Source organism: Mirounga leonina, unplaced genomic scaffold, assembly GCF_011800145.1.
Source record: "Mirounga leonina isolate KUSES-001 unplaced genomic scaffold, KU_Mleo_1.0 Mir_82, whole genome shotgun sequence".
Taxonomy (NCBI): Eukaryota; Metazoa; Chordata; class Mammalia; order Carnivora; family Phocidae; genus Mirounga; species Mirounga leonina.
The window spans coordinates 43,586,499-43,606,076 of NW_023270825.1; the positions used below are offsets into that span (position 1 = coordinate 43,586,499).

At 41.1% G+C, this 19,578-nt stretch overlaps 2 protein-coding genes across 3 annotated transcripts in view; one reads left to right on the forward strand and one right to left on the reverse strand.

The window, feature by feature from the left end:
* Window positions 1-1,213: 1,213 nt before the first annotated feature.
* LOC118002147 (G2/mitotic-specific cyclin-B1-like) lies at window positions 1,214-2,482 on the reverse strand. Its single transcript, XM_034992428.1, is given in 3 exon segments — window positions 1,214-2,046; window positions 2,049-2,092; window positions 2,094-2,482. Coding segments are annotated over 3 exon segments (1,266 nt in total).
* A 3,128-nt stretch (window positions 2,483-5,610) lies between these two features.
* The window catches only part of GCH1 (GTP cyclohydrolase 1), a 47,295-nt gene continuing 33,327 nt past the window's right edge, over window positions 5,611-19,578 (forward strand). Inside the window, exon 1 of one of the 2 annotated variants that reach the window (XM_034992379.1) lies at window positions 5,611-6,277. In XM_034992379.1, the coding sequence (XP_034848270.1) occupies window positions 5,692-6,277 (586 nt within the window). In that variant the 5' untranslated portion in view covers window positions 5,611-5,691. The remainder of the gene's footprint in view (window positions 6,278-19,578) is intronic. The other variant, XM_034992378.1, reaches the window with a different exon arrangement.

Here is a 19,578-nt window from a genome sequence, read left to right on the forward strand (position 1 = left end):
GTTATCATCTTTTTGAATAGAGCTATCCTAGGGGTTGTGAGGTAGTATTCACTCATACCCTAATTTGCATTTCCGTGAAGGCTAATAGTGTTGAGCATCTTTTCATGTGTTTCTTGACTAGGTGTATACTTTGGAAAAATGTCCATTCAAATCCTTTGTCCATTGAATTATTGCCCATCGGTTCCTGGTCTTTTTATTGAATTGTTAGAGTTCTTTATATATTCTAGATACTAGTTCCTTATTAGATGCATGATTTGTAAATATTTTCTTCCATTCTGTGGGTTATATTTTCCCTTTTTTGGATAGTGTCCTTTGAAGCACAAAAGTTTTAAATTTTGGTGAAGTCTAATTTATCTTTTCCTTTTCCCTTTGTTACTTCCACTTTGGGTGTCTTTTTAAAGAAATCTAACTGGCTGATCCAAGGACATGAAGATGCCTATATTTTCTTCTAAGAGTTTTATAAATTTTGCTTTTACGTTTAGGTCTTTGATTTATTTTGAGTTAATTTTTGTATATGATGTGAGATAGCGATCCACAATGTTATATTAGTTGCAGGTGTATAACATAGTGAATTGACAATTCTATTCATCATACAGAGCTCACCATAATAAGTGTAGTCACATTTGTCACCATATGCTATTATAATATTACTGACCACGTTCCCTAGGCTATACTTTTTGTCCTCATGATTTATTCATTTTATAACTGGAATTTTATACCTCTTAATCCCCTTCACCTATTTCACCGACCCCCCCACCCCAAGTTCTTTTTTTGCTACATGCAAGAGGATGTCCACTTGCCCTAGTACCATTTGTTGAAAAGACTTCTTACCCCATTTAATTGTCTTGGCACTCCTGTTGAAAATCAATTGCATGTAAATATAAGGGTTTCTTTCTGGTACAGAAATATGCTTGTATTATATCTTTGACTACATTCTCTCCCATTTGTTGAGTTCTCTATCTTTGGAACCCTAATTATTCTTATGCTGGATCATCTTTGTCTTCTCTAAAAGCTTTCATCTTTCTCTCTTTTCTGCATTCATTCACCTGCCTTTCTTCATGTCAGTAATTACATTTTCTGTAGTGTCTATTTTTTTTAAGAAGTAAAAAGGACCACAAACTTTATTAAAAGTAAAGGTAACATATAATATGTACAGATGGCACATGGTGCCAATTTTATTTGCAGTTATAGTACTCTAACTCATGTTTACAAGTTACACCTTTGCCACAGCCTTGGCTAAGTATTGAACTAGTACAGAATTTAGCTGTGCCAGAGTGCTGATCTTAGCATGCTTAGATGTGGCATACTTGTTCTTGTTAGTCATGTGCTTTGTAAGCCCACGATTCACCATGACTATATTCTTAGCCAGGTGTTGCATAACATTTAGAAGGGATTCTTCAGTGTATGAGAGATAATGCTGTAGAGTTGGTGTCCATTCACCATCATCAAGAATTTTCAGTGCTAAGCAAAAAGCTCCTGCTGCAATCTGAGAAGGAGGAAAGTGCACCATATAGTAGTCCAACATAGTTAGTTCCATCAGGTATTTGGCCAAAGTATGTTGCTCAACATCAACCTCTCCAATCTTAGTTGCTCTCTGAAGGAAATGCAGGGGTAGAGGGCGGCCCAAACCAAAATTTAAAGATCTTAGAATCTTCATTTCCATCTGTCTGATTTGGTGTTTAGTGTAAGTGTTGTCAGTCACAAAGGCAAAGTCACCAATTTCTGGAGGGTACATTTCTTCATATTTGCTTGCAATAAACATGGCAGTGACACCAACCAGCTGCAGCATCTTCTTGGGCACACAGTTATTCTGCATGAACCGATCAATAATGGAAACAGTCATGTACATGGTCTCCTGCAGTAACCTGAATTTCATTTGAACCTGTACTAGCCAGTTAATAAGGATGGCTCTCATATTTCCAGTGACTTCACGACCCAGTAGGTATTTTGGTCTGACTGCTTGCTCTTCCTCAAGTTGTCTCAAATAAGCATAAATATCTTTCACATGTTCACTGCAATGGTTTGGATCAGCTCCATCTTCTGCACCACATCATTCACTGCAAGAATTACATCAGAGAATGCCTGACAGATATTCTTCTGCAGGGGCACATCCAGATGTTTCCATTGGGCTTGGAGAGGGAGTATCAACCAAAATAGGCTCAGGCGAAAGTTTTTCTTCTTTAATGGGCTCAGGATCTGGCTCTGGTTCTGGCACAGGCTCAGGTGCCTTTTCCAGAGGTTTAGGTATTTTTTTAGCAATAACTTTTCCAGGAACCAAAGTTTTTGCTTCCTTTTTCAGAGGCAGTTTGGCCTGTGGTTGTTCACTGACTTTGTTACCAATGTCTCTGAGAGCCGTTCTTGGCCTCAGCCCGGGTTTGGAGGCCGCAGTCGTGGCCAGAGGCATGCGCTTTGTGCCTGCCATACTGACCTTCACCTTATTTTCAACATTAACTTTTGTGTTCCTGGTGACCCAGAGCGCCATGGCTTTGTCTTCACCAGGCAGCTGCTGGAGAGAAGTGGGGAGAAGCAGAGCGCGGGAGCCACCAACGAGCCGGGGACCTGAAGCCACCGCAGATCAACAGCCGTTCCTCCGCAGCACGCCAGGCCCTGCAGTGTCTATTTTATACATGATTCTTTTTAACAAATTCCATAATAATGATGGTCCTCAATTCATTTCCTTAGATCTGTAACTCCTTTTTCAATTTTATTATTCTATTATCTTGGGTTTTTTTTTTATCATATTGAACTCATGTTTTTATTGTTTTGTAGCATAAAAAATTTTTGAGGAATTTTCTTCTGTTCCATGAGCTTTATTTCCTACTCAGCTGCATTCTTTGTCTTTGTGTCTTCAATATGGTATATTATTCCCGCCTTTGTTTAGTCTGTTTTGTTTGGCTATTGTATGTTTGCAATGGTTGCTGTGCCGTTTTGCTGTTCCACCCATGCCTGATATTATTGAGGATGACTTCTTTGTGTTCCCATTACTGTGGAACCTCATTTGTTTTCCTGACTCTGCTACAGTTTGGGACTTGAGGTGACTGTGATATATCCTTTCTCCTATAAGGGACTGTGAAGATTGGGACAGTGTTCATCTGTGGTAGAAGGCACTCTTCATTAGTACCCCTCTTTTTAGCACATGCTAGTTCTTTTGAGGTGTTATTTAAGATCCTCTGCCAGGGACATGTGATATTTGGGGTATATCTACCCTTCCCTTGTGAGGTAACTTTGGGCTGTGGACACCTTCCTCAACTCAGTATAGAGCTGAGTGATCTCATTCCTTTCCATCTCAGAGAGTCAGCTCAATGTTCCATTTTTCTCTCCAAAAGTTGTTCCATTCCTCCTCAGTAAGAGGAGAAGTTAAGGGCTCAATTTAGTTTGCTTCCCCTGACATTTGGGGGATTTAGTGAGACATCTCAGGATTTCATTGACTTCACAGTTTTTCTTCTGGAAGTTAGGAGTGGAATAAGGACACTTTTCTTGTGTATCTTTCCACCTTAGTCAAGAATATCCTCTAAAGTTTGAATCTCAAATATAAAATCTTCATCAAGTGCATTTAAAGAAATTTACTTTTTTCTTTTCCAGTTACCATTGCCAAATGCCTAAGGTTAGTTTACCTGTTACCCTTGGTAAGTGACTATACATTTCTATAGCACTGCAGTATTCAATCTCTGATACTATATCTCACTCATCTGCTTCTCTGTTCTGCTACTGTCCTAAAAATGGGAGAATTAAAAAAAAAAATCCTTGGTTTTTTGATAGAGTCACTCCCAGGTTGGGTCCAAGGTGAAACTGGGTCCCTTACTGGGTTAGAAACATAGATGTCATTACAGTTTCTAGCTGTGAATGCTCATAGTTTTACTGTTGAAATATTTTGTGCTAATAAATTCTGTGGAGTATGTCCCTCCTATTTTAGTTTATTCCTCCTTCTTCTCTCATTTCTACTTATAACCACCCCTGCCAACAACCTACATTTCACTGTTAAACTGTTTATATAATGGTGATTATAAAGCTTCCTTGTATTACCTTTGGGCATTTGGCTGAAAGGTACTGCCTCCATTTAACAAGTAAATATTTTATAGAACAAATCCAGAGTAACAAAAATGCTGATGCCTCAGTGGCAGTGTTTATAAGAAAATTTAATTTTTCGGGTAAAAATGTCATTAGAAATTGTCTTTGGAGAATACGATATTAGTTAATGTTTACAAATGCTTTTAAAGGAAGGCACAAGATTGCGACTAAGAAAACATCTTATTTGAAAGTGTCTCCATTGAATCCTTCCACTTTTAAAAGTACCTCACTTGGTATCTTTGTTTTCATTTGCTAAATACAAGGCCATTCTTTAATGTTGTCTCCATCTATGCTGACACATTTTGAGACCCAGTGGATAACTCTGACCAGAAAATATCAGTGGACAGTGGGCAGTGCAGTTACAGGGAAAAAAATGTTACAGGACCTTGCTGATGGGGGAAAAACCTTACAAAAATATTAGCAGACTGACAGAGAGCCCAAGGGATGGTCATATTTCTTGATTTATGTAGTTTGGCATTTCATGCATATAGAAATTCAATAATTATCTTTAAAAACCACATTGGCATGAATACTTCTTCTGTTTTAGACTAAAGGTGCTGAGGAGGCCAAGGAATTTCCATATTTCTTTCCTTGATATTTAGAACAGGGCTATGCCTGGAGCAGATATCCAATAAATACTAATTAATAATTATAATGACTGAGCTACTGTATTAGTATAGAATAATTTCAGGGGCTTCTCTCCTGGTTTGTCTGATTTGAAGCTTTGTAAAAGCTGTATATATGTCAGAAAGCCAGCATTAGAAACTCTCTGAAGCAAATCATATATTAATTTGATACGTGTTTTAAAACTTACCGTTGGCATTATGAAATAATTCCTCAAGTGAGGAAAAAAGCCCATTTTTTAAAAAAGCCCATTTTTTAATCTTAAAGAAAACAGTCAAAGCAGATGTCACTGGTTCCGAGTCCAGCTGATCAATAACGTTTCACAATTTGTACCAACACCAGGGGAAAGGAGCTTACTTAGCACGTCACTCTAAAACGATTAGTACCAAATTTCCAGAGCGCAAATGGGTTTTTAATGAAAGTGCTAACTTTTCTTCTCTTGTAAATCAATTTTTCTCCAGGGTCAAAGTTCTGACCCTCACAAATACCATCCACCTAGATACAGAGACTCACGCGAGTGGGAGGCTTCTCGTTGGTGGCAGGAGCGTCGGACAATTTTTAACTAACCAACCCGAGTTTTGTGTCCTATTATTCTCTTGCCCTACAAACATTAAGAGCTGGTCTTCTTACCCACAGTCTTTTCCCCTCGAGGCCACCTGTTTGGTCATCTTTCACAGAGCGAGGGGACCAGAGCACTTCTGAGGCAGTGTTTTCTTCGCCTGAGAGGGCTGACCGTGCGCCCCCCGCACGCATCCCCACGCCACGGTTCCAGCACCCGACGCCTGCCTCCTTTTGGATTCGGTTCACACTGCAACCCAAATGGTCCATCCCTCTCCTCCCGGCTGGCGCCGGAGGAGTCCCCAGCGGGTCGGCTTCACCGCCCCCAGGGGCGGCCTTTCCGGAGTTCGCGGGGTCGATCCCCCGCCTCGCGCCCCTCCCTCGGGGCCGCCCCCTCGCAGGAGCCCCGCGGAGGACAGGCGAGGGGGCGGGGCGAGCGCCATGACGCGCGGAGGCTCCGGCCAATGGGAACGCCCCGCGGCGCCGGCCGAGCCGCCCGCAGATAAAAAGGAGGCACTGCCGAGCTCCCTAGGCTCCCACTGTCTCTGGCTGGGAGGGTGTCACTGGCCGGTCGCCTACTTTCCTCAGGTGATCCTGGCCACAGCCTATTTCCTGCGGCCGCCGGCGCACTTTAGTTGCAGTGCTCGAAGCGTCCCAGAGTCCCTCCGGAGCGGCAGAGGCGGGTCCATGGAGAAAGGTCCGGTGCGGGCGCCGGCGAAGCCGCGGGGCGCCAGGTGCAGTAATGGGTTCCCCGAGGGGGAGCCGCCGCGACCCGGACCGAGCGGGCTGGCCGAGAAGCCGCCGCGGCCGGAGACCAAGACCGTCCAGCCGGCCGACGGCTGGAAGGGCGAAAGGCCCCGCAGCGAGGAGGATAATGAGCTGAACCTCCCCAACCTGGCGGCCGCCTACTCGTCTATCCTGCGCTCGCTAGGCGAGGACCCCCAGCGGCAGGGACTGCTCAAGACGCCGTGGAGGGCGGCCACGGCCATGCAGTTCTTCACCAAGGGCTACCAGGAGACCATCTCAGGTCAGTGCGCAAGCCGGCGGCTCCGGCTTGCGGGACACGGAGTAGGTGGCCGAGGGAGGCGCGCCCCGGCTCCGGGAAGTTTCCGGAGTTGCCTCACTCTTGGCAGAGGACAGAGTGCTGTCACCTTCCGAACCCCGCCTTCGGCCCTGGCCCCGCTGTCCCGCCAGGCGAGGGCCTTGCGCCCGAGGTCTGGCTCAGCGGTCCCTGTGGGGTCCTCCGGGTCCTGCGCGCAGCCCTCTCCTTGAGCCTCGGGTTGCGGGGACCGCGGTCGGTGAGCTACCTGATGGGTGGGAGGCCGGAGCCCCTGCCGCCAGAGCTCCCAGGGCCGGATGCTTGAAGCAGGTGCCGAACCCAGACTTGCCAGGATTAGGATCACCTGGCGCTTGTGGACGGGAGGGCTTCCTAGGTCGTCGTCCTTCTTGAGGTCTAATTTTTTGGTAGGTCTGGGGTGAAGCTTTGGCTTCGTCTGCTTGGAGCGCCGGGGTGATTCTTTGTGGCAAACTCGGAGACCCGCACGCTGACTTGCCAGGGCACCCGGGTCTTTGGAAAGTTGTAATTCTCTTTTGTCCACTTCAGGTTAACTCCATCTCAGGACTTTCCCAGGATTTGGCACAGCTCAGGGCATGGATTGCCGAGAGTTTGAGGCGTGAGGTTTCTCTGGCTGGTTTGCTGTTTGAAGCCCCCGCCCCCATTCTAAAAGCTCGAAAGCAATAAAGTGACTCGCTGGGAATCGGGGAAGTTCGCTGGGCTCTGGGACCCCGAATCGGAGTACCTCCAGGCCGGGTTTGCCTAGTGCTATCCGTGCCTGAGGCGGGTCAGGCTTTCACCCAGAAGGCTGGAAAGCTGTAGGGGATGGAGGAGGGAGAATGGAAAATGAGGACTTCGCTGCCTATTTGCTGGGTGAATGGTGCCGGTCTTTACAAAAAAGAGAAAGAAAGCTTCTGACTCTGCAACTGGGACCAAGGACGTTGTTTTCCAGCTTAAATCTTTTGTGCCTCTTGGTGACATTTAGTTATTTGGCCTAAGAAACCTCTGCCTTCACCGTTTCTTAAGGAAGAACAGTGTTGCTTTGCAAGGTAACTTCTCTGTCCCTGTTACTTTCTTGATGGAGTATCCGGCGACTCCCCTTATAGATCCTGGGAAGAAAAAAGTTATTTTTGCCCAGCCTTCCACACCACAAAGGAAGGGTGGGAAATCAGTGTGAGAGGGGTGGGGCCCCAAAAGGAAATGATACTACATAGAAAGTTCTAGTTCTTTGTCCAAGTTCACTTTTTTACCTTTTGATGGTAAAAGTTCAGAGACTGAAAAGCCGAATTTCAAAATGCAAAGATGAAGAATAAGCAGTCTTCATTTGGTGAATATTCTATCCTTTGGTGACATTCCACGATGTAATGAAGAAACATCTTTTAGGGCCTTACTCATTCTGCCTCTTGTGGACACTGAAAGCAGTCTTCTTCCTAACATTGGTCAGACTTTGGGAATCTTGCCAAATTCACAGGAGAGGGGGATTTCTGACTCCCAGACAGGTCACAAAATTACCTTAAGTGACTCACAAGGTTTATTTAAACAAATGGTGAGCAGAAGTATGTCTTGTGAGCCATAGGGCTAATGAATCCAAAGAACACTTCAGTCTACCCTAGAAAATGGTTTTACAAATGTTAATTTATTACTTCAGAAGTCCATGGACCTACGGGTAGAAAGCAGATTAGGGGTTGTCAGAGCCTGGGGAAGAGGATAGAATGGGGAGTGGCTGCTTAATGGGTTTCCTTTTGGGGTAATGAAAATGTTCTGGAACTAGAGAGTGGTGGTGGTGGCTGCACAACATTGTGAATGTACTAAATGCCACAGAATTGTACACCTCAAAATAGTTAAAATGAATTTTTTTTAATGATGAATTTTATGTATATTTTACCACAATAAAATCCACAGGCCATTAAAGAATTATTACTAGCCATTAACTGAATAATTTTTATGCTTTAATTGCTTTATGTGGATGGTCTTGGTTAATCCTTAGTTTTGAGATAGACGCTGTTCTTTTATTCCCATGACAAGGAAACTGAGGCAGAGAGGTTGACGCTTCAAGTGGTAGGGCTGGTGTTTGAATTCAGACAACCTGAATGCAGAACTCTTACCTACTTTCTTATGTTGTTATTTTGATGTGTCAGTGTATCTTATCTCTAAGTATTTGAAACTATGAGCTATGACCTAACAGCTGGGTTAGTAGCATTAAAAAAAAAAAAAAAGAGTAGAATGGAGAAGGTCAGTTTATCATATGTAGTAAGGGTATAAGTTGTGAGGAGCTTCTGTGTAGGTTTTATAGGTATGTTTTTTTGGTGTGTACTGGCTCTAGAAGTAAATATATTTCTTCACTGTGGCTTGTGGTCAAAAGTTTGAAAGCCTCTATCTAGGGGCTCATGCTTAAGGACTTAATACCTATTTCTTAGAGGCACATAGTTAGAAGACAGAGAGAAGAGGACAACAAGGATGGTGCTGAATTTAAAGGAATAAACCTCAAATGGTGGTGTTCTAGACCTTGGCCCAGCCTGGGTGGGAGAGAGGAGGAGGGATATTTAAAATCTGTAGAAAATATGGCAGAAATAATAAAGAAAACAATCCTGCACAATCCCTAATTTTTATTTCTTTAGAGAGCATAAGTCAGTGACCACTATAAATTGTTTTGGAAAGAAACAAACTTCTTTGAAACTCTCACTTCTCTATACATGTAAACAAGATACTCTGTATCTTTCATATCTCTGTGTAGTAATTCCTGGTTAATGGTATTGACTTCAGTGTTGTAAAATAGAAAATGGTGTTTTACGTTCTTCAAATAATTTCTTGTTACTTCCTCCTGAGTGAATTGATGCTAACTTCTGGCATTCTGGGGAATTTGTCATTTCTCCCTGTACTGCCCATTCTCTCCATGACCCTTGCTTAGTGTATCTTTCCTCAGTTTTCCAGTGTGTACCTTACCATGGGTACATCTATGATCACCAGTGATGGGGCTATGTCAGGGTTGTGCAAGTCTCCTGGTCACTGTTCACCACTGGGTTGGGAGGGGATGCTGAAAGAGACACTGTGCCCTTTCCCAGGAACTGGCTCTCCTTTGAATCTGGTATCACATCGTGATCCTCGGACCAACTCATCTTTCTGTTGCTGTCCCATTTCCATTTAACTACATCGTAGTTTTCTTATATATTCTAAGTTTTACCTTGATGAGGTCTCCTTTTGTTTTTTAAGATTGATTGATTGATTTTAGAGAGGTGGGTGGAGAGGGGCGGAGGGGAGAAGGAGAGAAGCAGACTCCACGCTGAGTGCAGAGCCCAACGTAGGACTTGATCTCAAGACCCTGAGCTCATGACCTGAGCCAAAATCAAGAGTTGGATGCTTAACTGACTGAGCCACCCAGGCACTCCAATAAGGTCTCCTTTCTAAATAGGGAATCTTTCCTGTATTTCCAATATTTTATTCAGAACTTTAATTAAATTGGAGGGTCTACTGTTCTTTGAGGTTCTTGGTCTTCTTGTCCCTGTGTCTGACCCGTCCCATTCCCTGTCCCTTCCTGGGTGTAAATGGGAATAACCTCTTAATTAACATTATCTACCAAAGGTTATGTGCATATACCTTGTTTCATCAGTTGTCCTTTTTATGAGTTTATGGGAACACACAAGAGTCTTGACTCTTCTGTCATATTTCTAATTAGAGTAGGTTTTAGCTTGTCTTATCCAGGATGCCAAAACAGTTTTCATAAATCAGTTGACAATGTCCCAAATTTTAGGAAACACATGAGCATGTATATAATGCAGCATGAGGAGATGGTACCACAGGTGATAGACTTCTTGACTATCTTCCCACCAGGGTTGAGGAGTCTTGTCCCTGCCTCAATAATTTTCACTGCCAGATGATATCTATCCTGGGTGCCTGGGTGGCTCAGTAGGTTGTCTACCTTTGGCTTGGGTCATGATCTCAGGGTCCTGGGATCGAGCCTGGTGTGGGGCTCTCCACTCAACAGGAAATCTGCTTCTCCCTCTCAGTTTCCCTCTCTCTCTGTATCAAATAAATAAATAAAATCTTAAAAAAAAATGATATCTATCCTTTAAAGATAACACAAGGCAGGGCACCTGGGTGGCTCTGTTGGTTAAGCATCGACTCTTGATTTCGGCTCAGGGTCATGATCTCAGGGTTATGAGATCACCTGTGTGGAGCTCTGCACTTGGTGTGGAGCCTGCTTAAGATGCTCTCTCCCTGTGGGCCCCCCAGCCCCCACCATGCAGGCACTTTCTCTCAAAAAAAACGAAAGAAAGAAAGATAACACAAGGCCATCAGAGACTTTGTTTAATCAAAAATGAGTGTTAGCTACTTCATGCTGAAATGTCCTAGTACTCACAAACTTTTTTTTTCTTTTTGAATCACAAATCTTTGTGATTTACCAAATCAGACCAATGATGAACTAAAAATTATAACAATTTATAAGGTATGAATGGGGACAAGAATCAAATTATTTACTCTCCCTCCCATATTGTGTGTGAAATGTGAGTTTATGTCCCAAGTTTTAAAGTATATTAAAAAAAGTTAATCTCATCATTGAGAGGTGCTATTTTTGGATGTGTGTAGTTCATTTAAATATTGATTCTCTAATTTTGTTTTAATTTATTTTGCTAATAAATACTTTTGTAGGACTTAGTTCTGTTTATTGCTAGAAAGAGTACTATGAATAAAGAAGAAAAATAATGAGGCTGTTGAAATATATGACTGGAATTTGGGAGTAGTCAAAGTTGATTAAAGCTGTTAAGAAGTCACTGAGAATGGAAGAGAAAAACTTGTCTTAATGGTTTCTTTTATTTTTTAAATTATTTTTTAAAGATTTATTTATTTGGGAGGGAGAGAGAGTGAGTGAGTGGGAGTGGGGCAGAGGGAGAGAATCTGAAGCAGACTCCTCGCTGAGTGCAGAGCCCATCTTGGGACTTGATCTCATGCCCTTGAGATCTTGACCTGAGCAGAGACCAAGAGTCAGACACTTAACTGACTGAACCACCCAGGGGCCCCCTAAGGTTTTCTTTTTAAGATTTTTTTTTTTTTAATTTATTTGAGACCGAGAGAATGAGAGAGAGAGCACATGAGAGGGGGGAGGGTCAGAGGCAGAAGCAGGCTCCCTGCCGAGCAGGGAGCCTGATGCGGGGACTCGATCCCGGGACTCCAGGATCATGACCTGAGCCGAAGGCAGTCGCTTAACCAACTGAGCCACCCAGGCGCCCCTAAGATTTTCTTTTAAAAATATATTATCTATAAACAATTTTTCTGGCCTGGGAGAAGAAAATTCACTACATATAACTTTGAAATACCAGACAAAGCCATCAGGTTGGTACTTGTTTTAGTTTCATTGAGCTGATATAAAGTACTACAAACTGGGCTGTTTACACAACAGATACCTATTGTCTCACAGTTCTAGAGACTAGAAGTCCAAAATCAAGGTGTGGGTGGAACCATACTCCCTCTGAAAATTGTAGTGGGGAGACCTTTTTTGCCTCTTCCCAGCACCTGGTGGTAGCTATCCATCCTCAGTGTTCATTTGCCTGCATTATTCCAATCTGACTCTTGTTGGTGTTCAAATTTTCCTCTTTTAAAGACACCAGTCACATAGGACTGAGTCTATTGTACTCCGCTATGTCCCGTCTTCCTTTAGTTAATTACATCTGCCATTACTCAGTTTCCAAACGAGTCACATTCTGAGGTACTGGGGTTTTGGGCTTCGACGTATCTTTCTGGGGAAGGACTACGATTCAACCTATATCTATACCAGTGCTAAATACTATTCTTCATAAGACTGGCAAATTTACAGTTTCATGTAACACATTTATTGAATGCCAGGCCCAACACCAAATGCTGGGAACACAGGATGAGTAAAACCAGATATGTTTTCTGCCCTTATGGAGTTTACAGTCTTTTGGACAAAGACATATAGTCATCAGAATCACATGAGTGAGTGTGTGATTACAGATTGAGAAATGTTAAGGATAAAATGGACACAGCTCAATGAGAGCACTTAGCAAAGGAATTTATCTGTGCTGGGAGATAGGAGCGTGGATGCCTGAGCTGACATGTGAGTAGCAACAGACACTACCGATGACTTACTAGGTGCTGAACAGTATTCTGAGTTCTTTACATACAAGCGCCTCGGTTGCCCTCACAATAGCCCTAGAGGGTATGTGATGTTATTCCCATTTTACAGATAAGAAAACTGAGGCACAGAGAGGACCTGCCCAAGATCATATCTTGAAAATAGCAGTGTTGGGAGGATGATAGAGAATGAGAGTCATATTCTCCAACATTCTGTTTCATTTTAATTGTAATACGGTACTGACTTATTTAAATTCCCTCCTCCTTCTCTCCCTTTTTTTGTATTTTCTCTGCTGTTTTCTTTGTTCGGCTCTTGAAACTCTTCCATGGCTGGGTTTCCCTCACTGACTCATTTGCAGTATACTCCTGTAATTTGAGTGCAGTATTCGGTTGAGTCAGACTGCAGTATTAAAATTTGCCAGGAGAGGGCAACTATCTAATCTTTGATGAATCCTAGATTATGAATCCTGGATTATATGAACCATTCTTAATTCCAGTTTATATAAATGAATATATTCCCCATGGTTCTATATTCTCTACTGAATCTATGGCAATTAGATCTGGGGATGATTTGGGTTCAGTTAATCAAAGATTGTCTGAACTGAGGTAAATTTGTTATACTCAAGGCTGAGAGGACATTTACTCACTGGAATTTTGTCCGATTATAAGCCTCAATAGCAGTTTTTTAGACCCTTTTAGAGAAGATGGACTGTTTGTACTCCTCGTTGCATCCCTAGCAAACTTCCCAGCACATGTTTGAATTAATTTCATAAAGACAAAAACTCCTTCCTAACTTATCTTTCTTCTACCACAATCTTCTGTGTATAGGTGCTCAATAAATGCTAGTTGTTTTACACACTAAAGAAAAATTCAGAAGACTTGTCTTTAGGGAAAAAAAAGCCACAAGTTATTCCAGCTGGATCTCCTGAATAGTTTTAGGCCAGAGGTCATCCTTTAGACATGTTTGTAAAGTCAAGAGTCCTGCATCTGCCGAAATTCACCTGTTTGAGATAGCTTCTATAGTCAGTCAACATATTATTTCAAGGTATCAATTAAAGTGACTGGCCTGTTTCCCTGGCACAAAAAATTATCATGGGGAAAAATCTCTAGAAAATCTGTCAGGATTGCAATCAGTTTTTAAACTATCATAGAAATGTTCAAATGTACACAGCAGAGTATAATGAGCTGCTTATGTGCCTATTAGCTAACCTCAACTATTAACATAAACATAGGTCTAGCTTGTTTCATCCCTTCTGTCTCACCTTCCCTCACTGAATTGTTTTAAAGCAAATCCCAAATATGTCATTTCATTGATAAATACTTCACTCTATCTAAAAGAAAAAGACCTAAAAAATATTATGCTTGAAATTAACAGTAATTCCTTACTTCCAAATATCTATCCAGTGTTTACATTTCTCTGATTTTTCCACAGGTGTCTCTTTACAAATTGGTTTCTTTGAATAAGGATTCAAACAATATTCACACATTATATTTGATTAATGTCCTTAAGTTTCTTTTAATTTGTTACAGTTTGCTATTCCTTTTTATCCCCTAATAATTTGTTGAAGAAACAGGGTCATTTGTCCTATAGAATTTCCCACATTCTGGGTTTTGCTCATTGTTTCTCAGTTTAACATATTCCTTTAGCTCCTGTATTGCTTATATACTAGTAGATTTAGAGGTGTGCCTCCCTGTCCCACCCCAAAAATAACTCTTAAACTTAGTCAAGAATAATTTATAAATGGTGGCATGTGCTTCTATGAGGAGGCAGCTAAATATCAAGTTGTCTGTCTTTTTGTGATGTTAAAATTGATCAACGTTAGGTGTTATCAGCCTGATTTATACATTATAAAGTTCCCCACCAGTCTTTCACCTACTACTTTTAATAGCCATTGATGATTGTCTAGATCCAGTAATTATAAGTTGCAAAATAATGATGTTTGTTCTTTAATTCCTTTTGAATTTATTGACTGGATTTCTATAAAGAAGGTATAAAAGAATACCTTAGGCTATCTTTGCAACTATTTAGTAAGTTTAAAAGTATTTAAAATAAAGCTTAAAAATATGAGTTAATTTCTTTAATTCTGCAGTGGAGATCTACCTCATTGTGACTTAATCTAGAAACCATAAAAGAAAATAATTTAACTACATAAAAACTATGAATTTTCACATGTGAAATACCAACACGAATGAAGTCAAATGATAAAATGGGAAGAAATATTTACAACTCCTCTTGAGATGATAGGATAATCACACTAATATAAAAAGAGATGCTAGAAATTAATGTGAAAGGCCAAAAACAGAATTGAAAAATTGGGAAGGCCTGTAAGCAGACAGTTCACGGGACAGGGAATACAAATGACTTTTAAACACTTGGAAAGATGCTTGACCTCACTCCCAGTAAGAGAAATGCACACAGCCCTCCCCCCCCCCCCCCCCCCGCCCGCCGCCAAGATACATTTCTTCCTTGTTAGATTGACAAAAGTCCAGAAATTTGATACGGCATTCTGTTATTGAAGTGATAGGGAAACAGATATTACTGTTGAAAAGATAACTGTCATTATGGAGGATAATTTGGCAACATCTCTCCTATACAAAGTTGTATATGCTACTTGAAAATCCTGCCTCTGGGAACTTATCTTAGATAGATACTTGGAGACATGAAATATGTATGCTCAAAGTTTGTCACTATAGCCTTGAATGTGAAAGTAACCTCAATGTCTAGGCCCTTAGAATGGCTAAATTACTCAGAGGAGTTATTTTTGTAGGAAAAATGGGGTGGGGGGGACAATAAACTGTTGTTTATATTGGTATTAAGAGTTAGAGGATACACAGTGCTTACATGTTAATCAGGAATATGAAATGGGCAGCTAGCAGATAAGTGTAGAAGCAAGACTTTTCACTATTTTCAGTTTTTGATTTTTGAGATATGTGCATGCATTTTCAAATAGATAAATCAAAAATACTTTGGCAAAGTTGTTTCAAATCTAGGAGTAAAAGAAATACTTTGTTACCTAAGGGCTAGCTAACAAGAAAGATCTGGTAACTGAAAAACATTTACCCTAAAATTAGAGAAAAATAGTTAGATATATATATTTGTGAGCTTGATCTTCATTGTGATCTTTATTGCATGTAGAAAGAGCCTGAATTTGAATGTGACCTTCTCTTTTAACTGTCTGTATAATTACTGGCATGTCTCTTAACTTTGCCATTTTTCCCTTTTTGTAAAGGGTAGGTATGGTAATACCTGCTTTGCCTGGGCTCTTCTAAGAATTAAGGTAGGTAAAAAGCACCTGATACTTAATCTATTCCTTCTTTATGGTGAGGAAGAACTGTGGGACACTTTGGAGCCCTAAGCCACCATGTAAAAAGTCCAGTTACTCTGAGACTGCCATGCTGTGAGGAAGCTCTGCCACATGGAGAGACCACATGGGGGTGTTCTGGCTGATGACTCCACCTAAGGTCCCACCCAACAGCTAGCACTGAACAATAGACATGTGAGTTGATCCCCCAGGTTGTTCCGGCCCCCAGCTGACTAGCTATCTCCACTGAGGCCCCAGGTATTGAGGCATAGGGGCCAGTTATCTTCTCTGTGCCCTGTCTGGATTCCTGACCCACAGAATCCAGGGACATAATAAAATTGTTATAGACCACTAAATTCTGGGGTGTCTTCTTATGCACTAAAAGCAACTGGAACGAATTTTAGATGAGGGTGGTTAAATTTGTATTTGTACAAAGGAGAAGGAAGTGACTTAAATAGGCCAAGAGATGGCATGATGGTTTAAGGCCAGAGATTTAAATTTGTGAATTATCAGCATAAGGCTGACATTTGAAGCTGGGAGAGTGCCTGAGAGTCACAGGAGGCAAGGAAAACAAAAGCAAAAAGGAACTATTGGGACTTCATCAAGATAAAAATCTTCTGCACAGCAAAAGAAACAATCAACAAAACTAAAAGGCAGGCTACAGAATGGGAGAAGAGGGGATGCCTAGGTGGCTTGGTTGGTTAAGCATCTGCCTTTGGCTCAGGTCATGATCCCAGAGTCCTGGGATCGGGTCCCACGTCAGGCTTCTTGCTCAGCAGGGAGTCTGCTTCTCCCTCTGCCTGCCGCTCCCCCTGCTTGTGCGCTCACTCACTCTCTCTCTGAGAAATAAGTAATAAATAAAGTCTTAAAAAAAAGAATGGGAGAAGATATTTGCAAATGACATATCTGTTAAAGGGTTAGTATCCAAAATCTATAAAGAACTTATCAGACTCAACACCCAAAAAATAACCCAGTTAAGAAATGGGCAGAAGACATAAATAGACATTTTTCCAAAGAAGACATCCAGATGGCTAACAGACACATGAAAAAATGCTCAACATCACTCATCATCAGGGAAATACAAATCAAAACCACAATGAGATACCACCTCATACCTGTCAGAATGGCTAAAATTAACAACACAAGAAACAACAGGTGTTGGCGAGGATGCAGAGAAAGGGGAACCCTCTTGCACTTTTCATGGGAATGCAAGCTGGTGCAGCCACTCTGGAAAACAGTATGGAGTTTCCTCAAAAAGTTAAAAATAGAACTACCCTACGATCCATCAATTGTATTTACTAGGTATTTACTCAAGGGATACAAAAATACAGATTCAAAGGGGTGCAATGCACCCTGATGTTTATAGCAACATTATCAACAATAGCCAAACTATGGAGAGAGCCCAAATGTCCATTGACTGATGAATGGATGGATAAAGAAGATGTGGTACACACACACACACACACACACACACACACACACACACTGGAATATTACTCAGCCATCAGGAAAAGAAACCTTGCCATTTGTAATGACATGGATGGAACTAGAGTGTATTATGGTAAATGAAATAAGTCAGAGAAAGATACCACATGATCTCACTCATATGTGGAATTTAAGAAAGAAAACAAATGAACATATGGGAAGGGAGAAAAGAAAAGAAGGAAATAAGTCACAAGAGACTCTTAAGAACAGAGAACAAGCTGAGGGTTGTTGGAGAGAGGTGGGGGAATGGGCTAGATGGGTGTTCAGTATTAAAGAGGCTACTTGTGATGAACGCTGCGTGTTGTATGTAAGTGATGAATCATTGCATTCTACTCCAGAAACCAATATTACACTGTACGTTAACTAAAATTTAAATTAAAAAAATAATAAAGATGCTTTCTAAAAAAAGAGAGAATGAGAGACAAGGAACAAAAGGAAGAGGTCATGAGGCATAGTAGACTTGAGCCAGATTGCCTGGCTTCACATCCTGTTACTTATCAACAGTGCCTCAGTAGCTTCATCTGTAATATGGGGCTATTAATAGTACTTATCCATCTTATAGGGCTAATATGAGGATGGAATGAGTTGGTACACAAAAAGTGCTAAGAGAAATGCCTGCGCTATGGGACGTTCTGTAGACATTTTGTACATGTTAGCCGTGAGTGCTGAGATTTGATTTGAACGGGATATTAGTTTTAATAGCTTAATGTAGTCAGAAGCCAGATTCTAGGATTTTAGGGAGTAAACTGGCAAATTATAGAAAGCAAGAAAATTTTTGAGGTTTCTTTTCCTGACTGGCAGGATCAAGTGAGTTTCACCTTGGTGTATATCAAGGCATCAACGTGCTGGGTGCTGGATATTGGTGAACAAAAGCCTTAGGTGTCAGAGAAAAGCATGGGACTCAAAACTCTGGGATGGGTCAGGTTGTGTATGTGTGATCTTACATGATGATACTCCTGTCAAGTTGGAGGTCATGCCCATTCTAAAGAGGTGGAAACTGAGGAGGCTCAGGCTAAGTCACTTGCCAGAGGTCACAGAGCAGAACCCAGGTGTTTGTGACTACAACATTCATGTTCTAATCGACATCATGCCCCTCAGTTTTTAAGTGCCTATGTTACAGTTTCATATGGAGATCCATTTAATATGTGAAGATCATAATATGTAGGAAATCTGCTCTTCTTCTTGAATCTTAGCAAAGAGAAAGCCAAGTAGATTTAGTTTTGAGGCATTTCTTACTATCCTGACTGAAAGATATTTCATGATGTTTTTGAACTGGGGAGTTCATGAATAATTGCAAAAATTTTAGCTAAATTGCATTCAATTCTAAGGTGGATTCATAAGAAACTTTTTCCCATTTAATCCTTTGAGAGAGATATCTGAAGACCAAAATTTTATATATTTTGTTTAAAGCACATTTAATTGTGTTGTGGTCATTTTATATTTTATAAATGTCTTTTAATGGTTTTATTGTTTGGAAACTTTCCTGTTTTAAATATTAGTTTTTATGGCTGTACTTTTTATTAAATGCAGTTATAAATGCTTAATATTTTAGAGTAATTTTATCTATAACTACAATAGTATATAAATTTCAGAGATACAAACTTACTTTAACTCCTTTTTGAACAATTAGGCAAATATAATACAACATAATTATGTTCTATCTGTACTAACATATCTAAATTGTGTTCCCTGCTGTATAATTGCAACTGTCTCAAAATGGATACACTTGCTTGTTGTATATTGTTTTTTTTAGTTGCTTGATTCTCATTGTAAAATATACATAACATAAAATTTACCATTTTAGCCATTTTTAAGTATATAGTTCAGCGGCATTGAGTTTATTCACATTGTTGTGCAACCATCACCACTATCCATCTCCAGAACTTTCTCATCCTCCCAAACTGAAACTCTACTTATTAACCAATTAGCACCTATTGCCCTTTCCTCCCAGCCCTTGGTAACCATTACTTTTTGGGTGCATTTGGCTATTCTAGGTACCTTATTTGAGTGAAATCAGCATATTTGTCCTTTGTGTTTGGCTTATTTCACTTAGCATACTGTCTTTAAGGTTGATTCATTTTAAAGTTAGAAAAGACCCATTTGGTCCTTGTTTAAACCAGTAACTCATTCTGTAGAATGTTGTATATTCTTAAATTTATACATGTCAGAGCACCTGCGTGGCACAGTTGATTAAGTGTCGGACTCTTGGTTTCGGCTCAGGTTTGGATCTCAGGATCGTGAGATCGAGCCCCGTGTCAGGCTTCAGTGTCTGCTTAAGACTCGCTCTCTCGGGCACCTGGGTGGCTCAGATGGTTAAGCGTCTGCCTTCGGCTCAGGTCATGATCCCGGGGTCCTGGGATCGAGTCCCACATCGGGCTCCTGGCTCAGCGGGGAGCCTGC